Below are 17,583 nucleotides of genomic sequence, written 5' to 3' on the forward strand. Positions count from 1 at the left end.
AGTCTGCTGCTTGTAAGGCTTCTCATAAGAATCAGAGAATGATCTGTCTGCTCTAGATTCAAATCCAGGTTGGAGGTGAATTGATTTACTTAAGCCAATATGCCAAAATAGGAGAAAAATGCTTACTTGTGCTAGTGGGCCATAGGAAAAAAAACCTTAATGGTGTGTTGCATTCAAGTGAGTTTATTTGGAAAGTATTTTCACAGTACAGTGTTCAGTGTAGAGAAAACATGGAATGAACATTGAATTGCACTGCGGTATGAGCATATTCTGAGAAAGGACATGTGGGAAATATTGTAGATTACAAAGGGAACGCTCTGTGGTATAAAAAAAAGTAAAATCTATACCAAAAAAGTAATTACTCTCAAGACCTACATTATGAAACTGCTCAATCAGTGGTAGTTACTAGCTTGCACTTTAATTCTAAAGTGTTGTCACGGATAGCAACAGTGCTACTGCCAAAGTGGTATTACACACGGACAATAAAAAGGACAGCTCACTAAAATATACTTCAAAGTTTTTCTACATGCAGTGTAACAAAAATCGTGTTCCAGTTCTTTCTTGCAAATGCAGTGTTTTTGTACCTGGAAATAATTTATGTAGAAATGAATTTATGAGACAAATCTTGATTTACAGGTACAATGATAAATTGATCATGGAGATTGATGAGAAAATCATCTCGCACCGTAATGAAAGCAGATAAATGATTTCAGCATGAAAAACATTTACTGGAGCCTGGACAATTGATCTCCTTTGATAAATGTGAAGTTGTGTAGACTTAGAAGCAGTGGAAAATCAGTTTCAATTGGAATATAAACAGTAGTTTACTCAATCAAATGCATTGATCAATTTCAGATATTTTAACTGAACTGTTTAAGAACATAAGAAATAGGAGCAGGAGTAGGCCAATCGGCCCCTCGAGCCTGCTCCGCCATTCAATAAGATCATGGCTGATCTGATCCTAACTGCCAATCCACTATCACAGAACCATCTCCTGAATCTAACAGAATTAGACACACGAAATAGGAGCAGGATCAGGCTACACGGCCCCTGGGCCCGCTCCGCTACCCACAGGGCCATGACCGATCTGAACCTAGGCTCATGTCCAAATTCCTGCCCGCTCTCCATAACCCTTTATTCCTTTTACTTCTAGGAAACTGCCTATTTCTGTTTTAAATTTATGTAATGATGTAGCTTCTACAGCTTTTTGGGGCAGCATATTCCATGGACCTACCACCCTCTGAGTGAAGTAGTTCCTCCTCATCTCAGTTTTGAAAGAGCAGCCCCTTATTCTAAGACTATGCCCCCTAGTTCTAGTTTCACCCATCATCGAGAACATCCTCCCCGCATCCACCCGATCCAACCCCTTCACAATCTTATATGTTTCAATAAGATCGCCTCTCATTCTTCTGAACTCCAATGAGTAGAGTCCCAATCTACTCAACCTCTCCTCATATGTCCATCCCCTCATCCCTGGGATTAACCGAGTGAACCTTCTTTGTACTGACTCGAGAGCAAGTATGTCCTTTCTTAAGTATGGACACCAAAACTGTACGCAGTATTCCAGGTGCGGTCTCACCAATACCTTGTACAACTGAAGCAATACCTCCCTATTTTTATATTCTATCCCCCTAGCAATGAAAGCCAACATTCCATTGGCCTTCTTAATCACTTGCTGCACCTGCATACTAACCTTTTGAGTTTTGTGCACCAGGACCCCCAGATCTCTTTGTACTTCAGTACTTTCCAGTTTCTTGCCATTAAGATAATAACTTGCTCTACGATTTTTCCTGCCAAAGTTTCTACACTAATTAAAAAATGGCTGTTTGCAAGTAAGTTTTTCTTTTGATAAGTTTTTGCAGACTACAAACATCAAGGAATTTAGGGATTAGATCAAGAAATAAATGTTAATTATTTATTGTTCATTCCAAATATTTTGCACAATGATACATATATGGCCTGCACTAACATTGGCCCATAAATTCGGGTCGGGGGCTTCCCGCGGGTGCAAGCCCCCGACCTGCACTTACCTAGCGCGCCGGCCGTTCTGCTGTAGGCCCGCGTAGGATTCCGATCCTGGGCCTCCTCCAACTGCCGGCGCAGTTAGTTCGATGCGTCCCCTGGGATCACGTGGGCCATGGCGAGCCAGTGGTAGCAGGGAATGCTTCATTCATAAGTTTGACAGACCTGTCAAACCTATAAATACTATAAGCCCCAAAACATCACTAAATCTTCAAATAAATTTTTTTAAATATCACATTTTTAAAATAAACTATAAATTACATGAAATAACTATTTTAAACAATAATTTAAATTTTTGAAAAAATTAATTACATTTTCTAACGGGGCTAAAAATAAACTTACCTTTCTTTAAAGTATTTAAAAATAATAAAAGTGTGGAAAAAATGTTTCAATTTTAATTAATTCACCACTTACCTTGTAAAAAGCAGGCCTTGCGCCTGCTTTTTTAAAGTGTAACTCCTGGAGACTTACCCTCCCGGGAAAACCTGCAAAAAAAAACATAAGTTTGATGCGCACGCGCTGCCTCTCCTGCGCACGCGTTCCACCTCTGAACCCCTTCTTTCAGGGGAACAAAAGTGTCTGTTTCCCGCGCATGCACAGTGCATGCACAAAACCAGCACTTCCATTGGGCTTACGGGTGAGTACCCCATGAGTACTCACCCGTAGAGACCCGAATTTCTGGGCCATAATATCATTAAACATCAGTTTTTCTCATGTATGTATTCTGCCCTATTAGCTGCTGTTTATGTAAAAAAAAGTTCAAGTATATTATAAACTCTTTGTAATGTAAATCTTGTATTGCTTCTATGATGCAACATAGTAGCCCTCTCCCACAAGTGATTTTTTAACGTGACTTTCCTTATTCCCAAAACACACTGAATTCATCAGTGCAACCCCACATCATCATCACCATAAAGAAATATGACATACAGATTGTCTCATTATCCATCAACATAGTTATCCTTTACAGTCATGCCACAGTGAAATCGCATCAGAATTATAAATAAGAAGCAAAGTAAAATAATATTAAAGAGAAATACATGAGACCATAACTTGCATGAACTCCAGTAAGATGGCTGCTGATTTTTCCAAAACTGTTGTCAATACCATGCTCTGACCTACCAACTGAATAAGTATTTCAGGCTGGATTTCTACTCATTATTTTTCTTCCGCCCAATAGCTTACCCGTATCCCCTCTTCGACCACCCACCCCCCAAAAAAACAGCTGACCTGGCACTTTGTTTGGAAATTGACAAAACCCATCCAACTGAGGCAAGCAATAGTGAATAATAGTCAACCCCAAGTGTCAAACCCATGATTGGGAGACCGACTTGCAGTATTTCATATCTTAATATTCTGAGTGTAAGTAAATTTATAACTGATGCATTGTCAAAATGAAATGCATCTAACTTATTTTGCTGTTTTAAAATATTTGCAGTGTACAGGAATCACCTACAAACTTGATTCTGAAATCAGCTCATAAACTCCTGGTGAAACTCAATTATGATTTCCTCTCCACCATATGATAAAAGCAGTCAAGCTTCCCTTTTCATTCTGTTGAAATTTATTGTTCCTCACAATGCTGGGATGGTTAACTCACAGTGGAGGTCTCCTGATTCCCACCCCTTTATTTCTACCATGGAATATCTTCAGCTTGACTTATTGCATAATAATTCTGGGGGGAAAATCAATACTGTTATGTTTGAAAAATATGGAAACCATTTTTTAGTTCATAAGATTTATGTGGCATTGGCTAGCTCATCCCATAATATTAATTCATTTTCTATACTTTGTGTAACTGTATTTAACTGCAAATACAGCATCATGAAATTACTCATTTTGTTTCTTTACGCATTCTCTAATGTTACTTATCACCCAGCCCCGGTAATAGCACTGAAATGCTTTAAAGATAACTTTATAGTTTGTCTGCCTTTAACTAATGCAGTAAACTTATCTCTCCCCCTCGCGCCCCCCTGGTTTTGGAGTGGACTGAATACTGCTAAATATAAAAAGTAAATTTGTCGTTCGCATGCCATACTCATGGCTAGTCAGCAAAAGGAATTAATATTTAGTGCTGAATTATTATATCTATCTTTATATTCATACTGATAATCTTATAGGTCACAAAACATTTGTATACAGTTATTCAGTGGAGAAATGTAATGCTTTGCTGTCGCCTGCAAATGAAATGAGCCATGAATGATGGATTAAGAAAATAATTTCTAATTTTATGAATTTAGATTAGAAATAATTTAGACAAGGGAAATAGTACACCCACTTCGGTTGGACAGTAGTTAGAGGCAAGATGAAGGCTTTTATTAGACTAATATACGTATATAGTACAAGCTAGCTTTTAAAGCTTTACATGGTTGAGACAAATAAAACTATTTCACATCCTCAAAAGGCAATTGATCACACTTTTTATAGTCATTTATGTAATTGCAGCAGCACTTGCAATTATATTAATGGTATGATGTTATATATATGCACAACAGTAAATGTATTGTTGGGAATTTAATTTAATGATTGTATTTATGAAAGTGAACCTTTAGGTAGAATAAAATGTAGACAATGGACAGTACATTAAACAGTTTCAGAAATTGTTTTGACTTGAGGATGCAAGTGAGTCTGTCTTTTCCTTTTTGTAGTGAATATTTTTCATTTGCTTAACAGTTACGGCATTTCCCTAATTTTTGCACAGGGCAAACTGTTCAAATACCCAGCTTGCTTTTCTGACCTGGAATGTCAGAGTGCAAAGGGAAGTAGTGGTTTTATATCTAGTTGTTTTGATTCGTTCATTGGAATCTTTGACTTGATGTGACCAAATATGGTAATCAAATATACTTGTAAAATAAAATGATCCATGTTAAAGTTTGCATTCACTGGCACTTTTGTTTTGGCAAGGTACTACTGTAGGCCTAAATTCTTACTGTAAAATTGACCTCGAGCACCACAGAAATAGAAAGTACGCTTATACCTGTATTGTGCATAGCTTCTGCAATAGTGGCTAAAGTTCTCAATGGTCATCAGAGAAAACGATCAGGGTACAACTCTTGAATAATTGGTCAGTAGGGTTTGTACTTCACAATACAGCCTATGCAATAGTTGTAATTTATTAACTTTGGTATGTAATCAATAAGTCAAATTGAAACTGAGGTGGGTCCTGGGCGGCCGGGGTCGGTGACGCGGTCCCAGCCCGCTGCCTACTGCAGCCCGCACTCTCCAAGTAATTTTACAATGATTGGGCTTGCTAAGCCAGTCCTACAAGGTTCCCGGACAATTAAAAGGAAGTGGGTCTGATGACGTCATTTGATGATGCGTTATCAGCTGGTTTCCTTAAAGGGGCCATGTCCAAATTGATTTTGACAGTTCTGTTGTCAGTGTTCTACAGCATTGAGATGCTGCAAACACTGACAAGCACTGCACAGAGGTGCACGGCTGCACCCAGGCTCTCCCATGACTCCCTCCATATGCTTATGGAGGGAGTCGCAGAACGCAGGGAGGTTCTCTTCCTTTCCCATGGGCGGAAGAGACTTCCCCAGGAGATCAACGCAGCCTGGTTGCACATTGCACAGGAGGGCACAAGCATGGGTTGTGTTCAGGAGGACCAGGCTGCAGTGGCGCAAGCCTTTCAATGATCTCAGTAGATCACGATACGTTACTGCCAAGCCACACTCGATCTCATCCTGCTGTGCCACTCATCACATCCACATCACTCTGCCTTCCCTACCCTACTCCTGCACATCTTTACTCACACCAACTTACCTTGTACTTCCACCCATCCCTCTCTATCTACATTATCACTTCCCCATTTCACTAGCCACCTCTCACACTCATCCTCATCCTACTGCAAGCATATCAACTAACAACACACAAGGGTAGGCACTTGGATGGTTTAGCCAATGTTCATGTGAAGTTTCTGGTAATGTGCTGTCAAACATTAAAATCTTTATTTTCAGCACTTTGAGTTCTTGGACAGATTTGTGTGCACCTTTGGAAGTGGCTTAGTGAGTTGTAGTGAATGGTGAGACATAAGGGTTCACGCCCCCCCCCCCCCCGCAATGGTGACGAGTGTGAAAGGAATGGCTTGGGCATTGTAGGGATGCTTTATGGTGTTGGTGTGGGATGGTGGCAACCTGGCGCATCATTTGACATCCAGATTTACAGCATCAAGTGAAGTAAATCTGGCCATGGTGAGGCCATCCCTGGCATCCTGGGCAGCAATGTGGTCGGGTGCTGATGCCCTCTGTCCTGTGCAGCATCAGGTGATTGCGGAGAAGGTTGGTGTTGTTATTGGTGCTGCTGGTGTGCCTGGTGCTGATCTTGGTGTGATTCGGAGGACCAAGGTGAGATATTTTCAAGGGCAACTATGCTGATGGATTAGATGGCAGGTGAGGTTGAGATGACAGAAGCGATCTGTCAGTGGTGAGAGAGGTTATTCCAATGAGGTGGCGCTGGATAGAGAGTTGGCTCCAAACACTTGCAAGCCGCAGAAAGCTCAATGTCTTCCAAATGCAGTAACCAACAGTTTCTGAGCTTTGAAAGTGAACAGCTGTAACATGGGATCTTTAATACATCTTTGACAGCTGTCAGGTCATGAGATAATTCAATGCTGAATCCACTCACGACATGCTGAGCTAATGTGTTCCCCGAGCAGCGGGTAAACCATGTGGGAGGATGTAAAATTGAAATGTAGGCTTAAAATAACAGTTAATTGGATGTTAACAACCCATTTAATGATGTGAACAGCCTCCCCCGCCGCTTGGTGTCAGGTCTGTTCAGCGCCGACAGACCCGACATCTGTGAGACTCGTGTGTTTCCCTACCCGCTGTCAATCTTTGCTATTTTGACAGTGGACCCGCCTCCGAACCCGCCCTCCAAGCGGCGGCAAAATTCAGCCCATACATTTTCAAAGGTAAAAGCAAAATTTAAGGTAGAATTGTCACTGTAAGAGGAATACCAAACCGTTTTCTTTCCAACTACGAAAGATTACTACATTCACATTATGTTGTTTGATTGCATAGCACTGGTTTGACTAATTCTATGTTTTTTGTCACACTGATGGTAGGAAATCACAAAATTGCCATGCAAGGAAAAATATTTTCTAGAATTTATATAATGTTTTAATGATGTCATGTCAGTAAACAGAATTAGTACTGTGTAGAAAAACCAGTCAGCAGTGTGAGTAGAGGGATGCACTCTCCCTCCACACATTCTATACTATGCAACTGAATAAAAACTTTGTGTCCACCATGAGATAATGCGATCATGAACCCTTAACTCGGTGTGAAACATGCATGGACTGCTCGTCTTGCCATCATGGTGTGAAAAATGGATTAATATGTTCCAGGAATTCTAGCCAGTGATACAGAATGAAAATCTCTTCTGCGGATTTTTTTTTAAAAAAGGAAAAGATTCTGCACTTAGGTCATGAGATTGTTTATTTGCTTGGCTAAAAAAAATATTGTTTGCAGCTAAAATAGAAATCAGTTTGCAGGCATTCTAGGGTATATTTCATCAACATGAGACATTCATTTATCACATCATTGTTCTCCAACCCCCCCCCCCCCCCCAAATAAAACAAATCTCAGCTGCACCACTTGATGTACAGAATTGTATTTTTTTTTTAAATATCTAACAAATACCTTACAGTTTTAATCCTCATTAAGAAGTCACATGGTTTTCTCAGCTCCAAACCACTATTTTGTGCAAGAGAAAGGGGTCAGATCTGGATTAAGCATCACTTGTAGTTCATTTTGAGATCAGCTAATTGTTATTTTATGAACTGCATAAGATTTAATTTAATTCAGTTGTGTTTTTAAAAGTAGTAAGTTCAGGAAAACTAACTTAAAAGGATACTGTGCCTTGAATAGACAGTGACAAGTTATCATTTCCCAAGGATTTAATGAAATAGAAAGAATTTTTTTTCAGGAATAGAAAATCTTATCCTCGAGCTAAGTTCCATTGTTCCTTACACTGGGGCTTAGATAGTACTTTGTTGAGGAAACAGGAAATTCAGATGTTCTGATGCATACCAAAAAAGGGTAATCAGATTTAATAGATACTACCGAAATAAACATGTAAAACCTAATAGACAAATAGCTCTTAAGCAAGCTCGTTGGGATTTTTGTCTTGGTAGCTGTTTTCTTAAAAAATATATTTGTTAAATTGAAATTTCATATAATGGCCCAGAAATTCGGGTCGGGGGCTTCCCGCGGGTGCAAGCCCCTGACCTGCACTTACCTAGCGCACCGGTCGTTGAGCTGTGGGCCCGCGTGGGATTCTGATCCTGGGCCTCCTCCAACTGCCGGCGCGCAGTGCTTGCGTATCCCAGGGGCGCAGTTAGTTCGATGCGTCCCCTGGGATCACGTGGGCCATGGAGAGCCAATGGCAGCAGGGAATGCTTCATTCATAAGTTTGACAGGAAGACCTGTCAAACCTATAAATACCATAAGCCCCAAAACATCACTAAATCTTCAAATAATTTTTTTTTTAAATCACATCTTTAAAATAAACTATAAATTACATGAAATAACTATTTTAAACAATAATTTAAATTTGTGAAAAAAATTATTACATTTTCTAACGGGGCTGAAAATAAACTTGCCTTTCCTTAAAGTATTTAAAAATAATAAACCTGTGGAAAAAATGTTTCAATTTTAATTAATTCACCACTTACCTTGTAAAAAGCAGGCCTTGCGCCTGCTTTTTTAAAGTGTAACTGTTGGAGACTTACCCTTCTGGGAAAACCTGCAAAAAAAACGTAAGTTCGATGCGCACGCGCTGCCTCTCCTGCGCACGCATTCCACCTCTCAGCCCCTTTCAGTGCATGCACAAAACCGGCACTTCCATTGGGCTTACGGGTGAGTACCCCGTGCATACTCACCCGTGGAGACCCGAATTTCTGGGCCATTGTTTCCAAACATGCAAAATAAGGAATGAAGAAAATTGTTCTTGACACAAAAGAGGCAATAGTAATAAAAGACAGGAGCACTCTAGTCAAATTCTTCAGCTGTACTTGTATACTGTATCTTGGTTGACTGCTAGCCTTTTCATTACTAGGATAAATATTCACCTCCATAGGTGGGATGTAGTCTCTCTACAGAAGATCATTGTATCTTTGGCTCTGACAGCTCTGCATACATCATGGACTCTTCTGAGCGATTTGTTTCCCTTTTCCAGATTAACACTCCTGGGCCTGGCAGTAATGAGAGACTAGTCCACTTTTCCCAGGACCCCCATCACCAAGAGTGAGTATAATTTACATCAATGATTCCTCATCATTACCAATGCCCAGACTTATTTATTATCCTTCCTGCTGTGTGACCAATATCCCAGAGCAGCATGGTACTGTGTGACTGTTTTATTTTAAGCCAAACATTACTTGTATGCAAGGGAAACACCTGCCTTCCTATCTATATATGACTGTTTGGTTTCACGTTGTGAACTTAAGAGTTTATTAAAACAAGTAAATGCTGAATCAATCAACAAAGAAAACAGAGCTTTCTTTACAAAAAGTTCTAATCAGTGCTATCCATATAATCAGTTAGCCATAGCACTCTTAAACATGTGGTTAAATTCACTGATCCCAATGGAGAACCATACTCGAAGGAAACGCAAGTTGAAGACCTGGGTATGCAGCACTCTTGCCAGGCACAAATCCACATTGGGATCATTGGATTGGTAAATATATCCTGTAGTTTTCATTGAATCAGGGGCGGATTAATGCATGGGCCTATGGGTCCCTAGTAAAACTCACCTTAACACAGGACAACTGCATACAACCATTATTTTAGTTTCATTTAAGTATAGTATATTTCCAAAAAAAAAAGTATAGTGTATTGTGATATGATTTACTTTAATATTAACGCAGTATGTAAGCATTCTACGGGCCTATTTCTTCATGAATTTTATTACACACTTGTGTTCTAATGGATTGGGGGGTAGTTGTGCAGGGGGTGCGGAGGACCCCCCCAAGAATTCTTAATTTGGCTCTGCATGTATATTATATCATGGTTACCATTATTGAACCTTTCAAATTACAGGAAACTTTGTGCTATCCAGAGGTGAGCTATCCGGCAATCTGGAGCCACCGGCAAAAATCAGCAGCCGTTTTTTTTGCTTTGTTTGAACAGTCAAGCTGTGCAAGGTCTGTAGCTATAGCAACAGCTTCAGCTACAGAGCTTTAGGGCCACACCCGAGTGTTTAGAAGCTGTTGCTAAGCAACAGTGTTTGTTGGCAAATATGGAGATAAGAATCTCCGTATCTCTCAACATTAACTCTGGAGAGTATGGAAGTTTTGAGGCAACGGCAGCAGCTCTGTCCCGTGGGTGCCGGATAGCACAAAGTTTCCTGTAATGGAATAGAAGTGTGACATGACAACTGAACTTGGTGGTGCTGTGTAACCCAGGAGTAAAATTAGATCCAGTGCAAAATCTGTAAATGTTAAGTTAAATACAGGAAACTTTTTTATCCGGCTCCGATGGGACTGGCGTGGTGCCGGTTTATCAAAAAGTCCGGATTACAGAGCGCTATAGTAAAAGGTACCAGAGCTCCGTACACAGCAACAAATCCAGGTTTCCCTGTTGCTTAGCAACAAGTGCAGGGACCCTGGTTTCACAGCCACAGATCCAGGAACGGCCACTAATATGAAGTTAAACTTACTTGGACCTACTCCTGAATTTTGCCAGTTAACAGAGATTTCCGGTTATTTAGGTGCCGGTAAATCGAGAGTTTCCTGTAAACTGTTTTAGCTGTTTGGGTTTTAGGCATTGAAACTGAAGCCATCATATATATGCATAACGAATCAAAGTCAATCCACGGGCATCATTATACACAAGTTCCATAGTTAGGCATGGTCATTTTTCATACCCTTAATTTTCCAGTTGAAACAGAAAATTTACCTATGTACTTTTCACATTCAGTTGTACTAGAATTATAAAAACTTAAATCTAACCGATCTTTTTGGCAGAGATAGTTATTCATTTATCAGGATTTAGTTATCCACATTTTTCTTCTTTACAACATGTGATTTTGTTCACTATGACTCCTGTCTTTGGTTGATCCCTAGCTCCTGCCCAGTCCAATTCTGATCCCAGCTCTAGGTTTCATCATTGTTTTGGTGATTTTAAAGTAAGTCACATTAACAGTGAAGTACAGGGCTGCATGCCAATTATGTATAAATGCTGCAGTAGGCCTAGCTACTAGTACTAGCTAGGCCTACTCCTAGCTACTCTTTAAATTTGGACTATTTGTCTAATTTTCTTTCTCTAAGTCAAATGATACATATTTTATTAATTTTACAGTTTGATTCCTTTTATAATAGAAATGTTCCATTGTTTCCCCTTTAGTAGATAAATATTAGATATGTAACATATTTACATATTAAGTAATGTATATTAAGTAATGTATATGTGAAACACACACCCAACTGTCAATTTAAAAAGAACTTGAAAAATACCAGGATAGTAATGGGATTGGAGTTTATACAGATTAGTCATGGAATGGGAGCTTAGTTATACTTGTTGGGGTCAAAGTCTTTCCCTGACAATCGGTGCTAAAGGATGGGGGTGTTGTTGATATTAACTAATCAAATATTCCATTGAATAAGATGGACCTAAACTAATGGGACATGACCATAATACATGTAGCAAGGTGCCCTTCTGTCTGCAGTCTCTCCTAGAGTCATCTGATATGGAGGGAAACTATTCTGGAGTTGCAGTGGGTGTGTATGTGTGGTATACAATAAAAGTTGGCTCTCACACATTTTGGTGGTGCTGAGGTTCTTTCTCCCTAATTCTTGCCATTTCTCCTTTAATTAAACAGGAGGTTGAAGTACACTGTAGGACACATTCCAATCAGATGAGTAATATTTGGCCTCCACTAGTAACTGGAGAAATGCCAAGTAATTTGAGTTCCCTTCTTAGAGTGTTACTGGTGCAACCCCCATCCCCACCCCCATCCTTCAGCACCGATTGTCAGGGAAAGGCAGTGACCCCAACAAGTATGACTAAGCTCCCATTCCATGACTAAGCTAAACCCTGGAGACTAAAAACAAGCAAGTTGCCTCAACTCTTAAAACCACATTGCCACCAGCACAAATACAGACAATCTTAAAAACATGAATGAAATCAATTATTCTCTTTTTTTAAATGTAATAAAAATGTATATTAGTTTCATAACAAATACACGTGTGTGTGTTTATATATAAAAAATCTTGCATATGGTATGCACTTTCTATCCACCATCGTTACGTCTGTGTTAGGATTATGATTCACACTGTTTATGCCCATATTCAACATTGAAAGTACCTATATCAACAGTTATAATGGTAAAACCTTACATAAAAATGTCAACTTTTCTTAGTTCATTAACCATTCTAATCACTTCAAAATGCTTTTCAGAAAAAAAATGTCTACCGATTTTCTATGGCCCCGATTTTCCCCCAGCCGTCGGGCGGGGTTTCAGGCGGGCGGGGTCTGAAAATCCCGAATTTGGGGGTCCCAACACCATCCCGCCCAAAACCCCGCCCCACATAAGTTTCAGAGGCGGCGGGTACCCGCCCCGCACTGGGACCCGCCGAAACCAGGCGGGAAGGGATTAGTGCCAATTAACTGCCAGGCAGTTTTTAGCCTAATCCCTATTTTGAGGGGTTTCGTGTGGGTTTCCCGACGTCTCCAAACCACGCCAGGTTAGAGCAGGCGGGCCGTCGGGTTGAAGGAGTTGGAGGGGTCGCGATGTTGGCGCTCAGGTGAGTGATGGGTGCATGAGTGTAAAGGTAAGTGTGTAAAGAACTTTTACTTACCTGTACTTACCTTTACAGCCTTTCTTCCTGTAGCCGTCGGGAGCCCATCACTCAGCCGGAACTGAAAGCTGAACGGCTGCGATCTGTCAAAAGTGACAGCCTTCAGCTTTGAGTGCCGGTAAGAGTTCTAACTGAGTCTGTACAGAATGTCTCCTGTCAGAACTCAGACTGTCAGTGTTTGACAGCTTCAAACAGCTGTAAAACACTGATATTTCATCTGTCAAAAACTCTTGACAGATGAAATTTCAGTCTGTGACGTCACCTGTTGCCGGGTGGCCCTTAATTGGCCTGCTGGGCGGGCTCAACAAGGTCAATCAAGGGAAAATCACGCGGATTGGCCGGACGTCGAAGTAGGCGGGTCAAAAACCCGAAAGGGGAAGTCCCGCCTTCTTCCCGACAGGTTCAGGAAAATCTACCCCTACGTGCCCAAAATAATGATTAAATTTATTAATTGAATTGTATTTTGTGTCTTTAACACTTTTATTCAATTTTCTATGGAAGGGAAAGGTTTGTTTAAGTTTTTTTTAACCAGGTGGTTGTTAGGACATGAAGGCTGAGAAATTGGACTTGGTAGTGTTTTATGGGCACTACAAGTGCCCTTAGGGTATCAAAATGGTGTCTGCGGCACACGCGCACATTTCTGATGCGAAGCACACCGGACGCCATCTTGGTAAAGGAGGGGGAAGAGGAGGGCGTGGAAGAGGTGTAGGTGGAAGAGAAGGAAGAGAAAGGGAGGCGGCAACCAAGACAGCCCCTTTCTGGCCAGGCTGTACGTGACGAACTAATTCAAGTGTGATGCCAGTAACCTCAACCCCAATTCCCCATTCACCAACAGTACCACAATCCTTACCTTCCCTTTGTCACTGATCAGCTCATCGACCTGTTGGTCACAATGCAAAAATAAAAGCTAACAAAATAAACATTCTAAACCAGATTTATAAATGAAATCATGCCATGTTGCATACAAACTTAAACTAATTGTTCCTTCATCGTCGCTGGGTCAAAATCCTGGAACTCCCTCCCTAATACCCTCACGGACTGCAGCGGCTCAAGAAGGCGGCTCACCACCACCTTCTCAAGGGCAATTAGGGATGGCCAATAATAAATGCTGGCCTTGCCAGCGACGCCCACATACCATGAACAATTTTTTTTTAAACATTACCCTTGTGAATTCTCTTAGTGTCTGTCTTCTGTGTGCCTTTGCCTGTCCTAGTGCTTCTATGTAGTGGTACCCCAGTGGCTGCAAATTGACTGGTGGAAGGCTGCTAACTTTCAGTGGCGGAGACTGCAGATGGCCTTGGAGGATGACCTCAAGTAACTCTGGGCCTTGAAGGCCCGGCTTCAGACTGCACCATCTCGACATTGGCGGCAGCAGTCTGGGCTGGCTGGCTGACAGGCAACAACAAGGGCACTGGCAGAGTGGCTGGGGTGGGAGCACGAATGCTGTTATCCTGAGAGAAGACAACAGGCTCGTGGTCCATGGAGCCACTGCCACTCCCCCAGGGCGGTGCCTCAGCAATCCTAATAATCTGTTGGAGGATAGAGTGCTGGCCTGCTGTGACACCCTGCAGGCCCCTTTAAACATTGCTATCCACAGCTATGATGGCAGCAGTCTGAGCTTGCATGGGAGCAAGCTGACCTTGCAGTCTGAGCTTCCACTACAGCACTCAGACTTTTGGTGGAAGCTGCTTGTACAGCAATGGAAGCTGAGACATTGGCCATCAGATGCTGCATCATGTTTGGGTCCACAAGTTTGTTCATGGAGTTGGCCACCACTTCCAAGCTGGAAAGGATGGGCTCCAAGCTCTGCGCAAAGCCCTGTGCCAAGATGGTGCCGGACTCCTCCATGCTCCTTGACATAGACCGCGGGCTTTCTGGCAGGCTTCCAATGCACCAAGTATTTTGTTGTGTACACCCATCAGCCTTCTTCTGTAGCCTGGCCCATCAGCCTTCTTCTGTAGCCTGGCCCATCAAATCCTCATCTGAGTCCCCTGCAGCAGAACTCGCTTGCGACCTCACCCTTCGGCGAGCTGGCACCTACTGCCTGGTGTCTCACCACATGCAGATCCTGCCTTTAACCTGTCCTCTAAGATATGTGCAGTGTCATCTGAGCTGATGGCTGCGAGTGTGAAATCAAGTGACGGTGTGTCTTCATCACCAGTGTCTTCTTGGTCTTCCTCCACTGCCTGACCAGATTGCACCTCTTGGGTATCTGAAAGGGAAAAGGCACAAGGGTAAGGTTGCGGTGAGGGGAGGGGGAGAAAGTAAGAGGTGCGTGCTTAAACCATCTGCAGCTTGTAAGTCAGATTGTGGAATGAGGAGGAAGTGGATGTGAAGAGGAGGATTATGATACCGTCATCTTCAATAGTTTCAACCCCGGCATTGGCCACGGCCTCAGCAATGGCCCTTTCGATAATGGCCAGCATCGTCTCCTAAATGGGGGTTAGAGCATGCTGGCACGCCTCTCCCTCTCTGGTTAGTTCTTTCTGCCTTCGGTTGTGCACCCCCTTCTCCTGCAAGAGAGAGGGATGTGTGTAAGTGTGTGTCATGCAAAATATTTGGGTGATGTGGCTGCCATGGGTGAATGGCTGGCAGTGTGTGCAGGCTGTGAGATGTTGGTGTGAGGCATGCAACAGTGCTAAATGTGTGAGGGTGTGGTGAAACATATGCATATTAGGTATGAGCCCTGATTGATAGAGACTGCTGGTAGGTGAGTGATGGGGGTGAGGTGATTTGAGCAGTGGCTGAGGCTAGTGGTGCAGTTGGTAGGATATGGCATTTGAAGATGCATTCACTGAGTTTGACCACTCGTGTGAGGTCATTAAACTTCTTGCAACACTGCATCCAGACTCCTGGCATTGACCTCCTATCTGGCCCTACTGCCTTTTCACCGTGAGTCTGGAAGGCCTCCTTGCCCCCCTGCGAATACAGGACGTCTTTCCTCAGTTCCACCTCCTCCACCAAGACCTCTTGTGCAGCATCGGAAAACCTGGGAGCCCGCTCTCTGCCATGTTCTGCCATTCTTCTGTCTTTCTTAGGTTAGCTTCAGCTCACAAAGGACTCCCAGCACCTGCTCCAGCTACAATGCACCTCCCCTTTAAGAGGGCAGCAACTTCGTGCTGCCTGCATTACATCAAACGGGCGCAGGGTAATTGCACATCATGATCCCCGCGCCAGTTTTCAGGGGCTATCCAATTTAGCTGCCTGAATTTCTCAACAGAAACAGTGGTGGAAGTGGAATCCATAATTGCTTTTAAAAGAGAAGTGGATCAATATTTGAAAAAGAAAAACTTGCAAAGGTATGAGGAAAGAGTAGGGGAATAGGACTAAGTGGATAGCTCTTTCACAGAGCCAACACAAGCGCAATGGGCCAAAATGACCTTTTTCTGGACTGCAAAATTGTATGGGGTAGAATATCCGCTGGGGTTACCCGATCTTCCACCCTAACATGGGCGGAAACACCGTTTCTTCTGGTTTTCCGCCGATCTACCTTGAAGTTACGGAAAACAATGGGGAGAACCCCTGCAGCATTTACTGCCATATGATTTTAGGTTGTTGTTTGTTGTTGTAAAAAGTATGTTTCATTCTCTTGGCATCTAAAGAAGAAAAATAGCCCTTTTAGTGTTCTAAGAAGCTACTTAACATGCATTTTTTTGTAATGTTAAACAACCACCTTGGCAGTGGAATTTTTCAAGCTGAATGCTTGTTTGCACTCAAATCAAAGTCATAAAAGAGTTAGTGAGGACTCTTAAACGTCCCATAAAATGTACCATTAAATAACAGAATATAACAGTATAGCCTGGGGTTGCACTATTGTAGTGGTTGTTTAATGGCCAAAATGCACGTACTGGGCTGCCATGTGATAGCACATGCTCATAAAGATGTGTGTTATTAAAATCTATCCCTTTTCTCCCACAGCCTTTGGTTTTGCCCTGCGGCCAGGAAGGATCACAGCCAGGTACAAAATACTGTAGCCAAGAACTGTTTGCGTCATGCTCCTGCATATGCAGGTTCCAGTTCTAGCTTTTTTTTAAACCAACTGTTAAGACATTAATTGGCCAGCACAACACACCCTGGCTTCTTATCAACCATAAAAACAATCTGTAATCAGCTTTCAGCCACTCCGACAGGATAGAGTAGATTTACTGATACAATTTTGGCACTTTGCTTAACATGCTTGTGGATATATTGTTTCTTTAAAAAAAAGGTATTTGTATGCACGAGAGTGAAAGAAATTGTCCAGTCTCCCTTGGTTTAATTAGCCTTAGATATGAAAATGGTTTCCCTGGCATGTTTCTAGAATGTTTGAACTCTTAAAAGCTAGAACGTAGATTGCCAAAAACAATATATTTTTTTTACTATTTACAACATGACATTTCTATAATGTGGTTAATGCTTAAATTATTTGAAAGGTAAATATGAGAAGAGTATTTTTAATTTTTTTTAAAAACTTCTGGTAAAGTCTTTCAAGGGTAGTATTTGTACCAAATTATAAATATAACATGGTTATAGATTATTCGAAGAAAACTGGAAATATTCAGCATTTAAAAATACAGAAATGCTATTTTTAGTTATTCAAAAACCGGTGAGCAGAGATCTCAGTTAGCTGAAGAAGAATTATGATCCACAAGATGCCACCTCAGGTTTCTTCATTCTGTACCATTTCTCTTCTACCCCATAAAGAATCTTAGTTGTAACGCTGAGATGCTATTTCTTTTGCCATGAATTAAAATTGTTCCGCTTTGACAATGTACTAT

General features: G+C 41.7%; 1 protein-coding gene across 2 annotated transcripts in view; it reads left to right on the top strand.

Annotated features, from left to right (window-relative positions):
• The first annotated feature begins 8,621 nt into the window (after positions 1–8,621).
• LOC147081796 (G patch domain-containing protein 2-like) overlaps positions 8,622–17,583 on the top strand; it is a 91,574-nt gene continuing 82,612 nt past the window's right edge. For both annotated transcript variants that reach the window (XM_085980662.1, XM_085980663.1), the window contains exons 1-2: positions 8,622–9,272; positions 16,745–16,784. In XM_085980662.1, coding sequence (XP_085836788.1) covers positions 9,169–9,272; positions 16,745–16,784 — 144 coding nt within the window. In that variant the 5' untranslated portion in view covers positions 8,622–9,168. The remainder of the gene's footprint in view (positions 9,273–16,744; positions 16,785–17,583) is intronic.

The sequence above is a fragment of the Somniosus microcephalus genome, unplaced genomic scaffold (genome assembly GCF_052327205.1).
Source record: "Somniosus microcephalus isolate GS21.2 unplaced genomic scaffold, FLI_Smic_1.0 scaffold361, whole genome shotgun sequence".
In the NCBI taxonomy this organism is placed as follows: domain Eukaryota; kingdom Metazoa; phylum Chordata; class Chondrichthyes; order Squaliformes; family Somniosidae; genus Somniosus; species Somniosus microcephalus.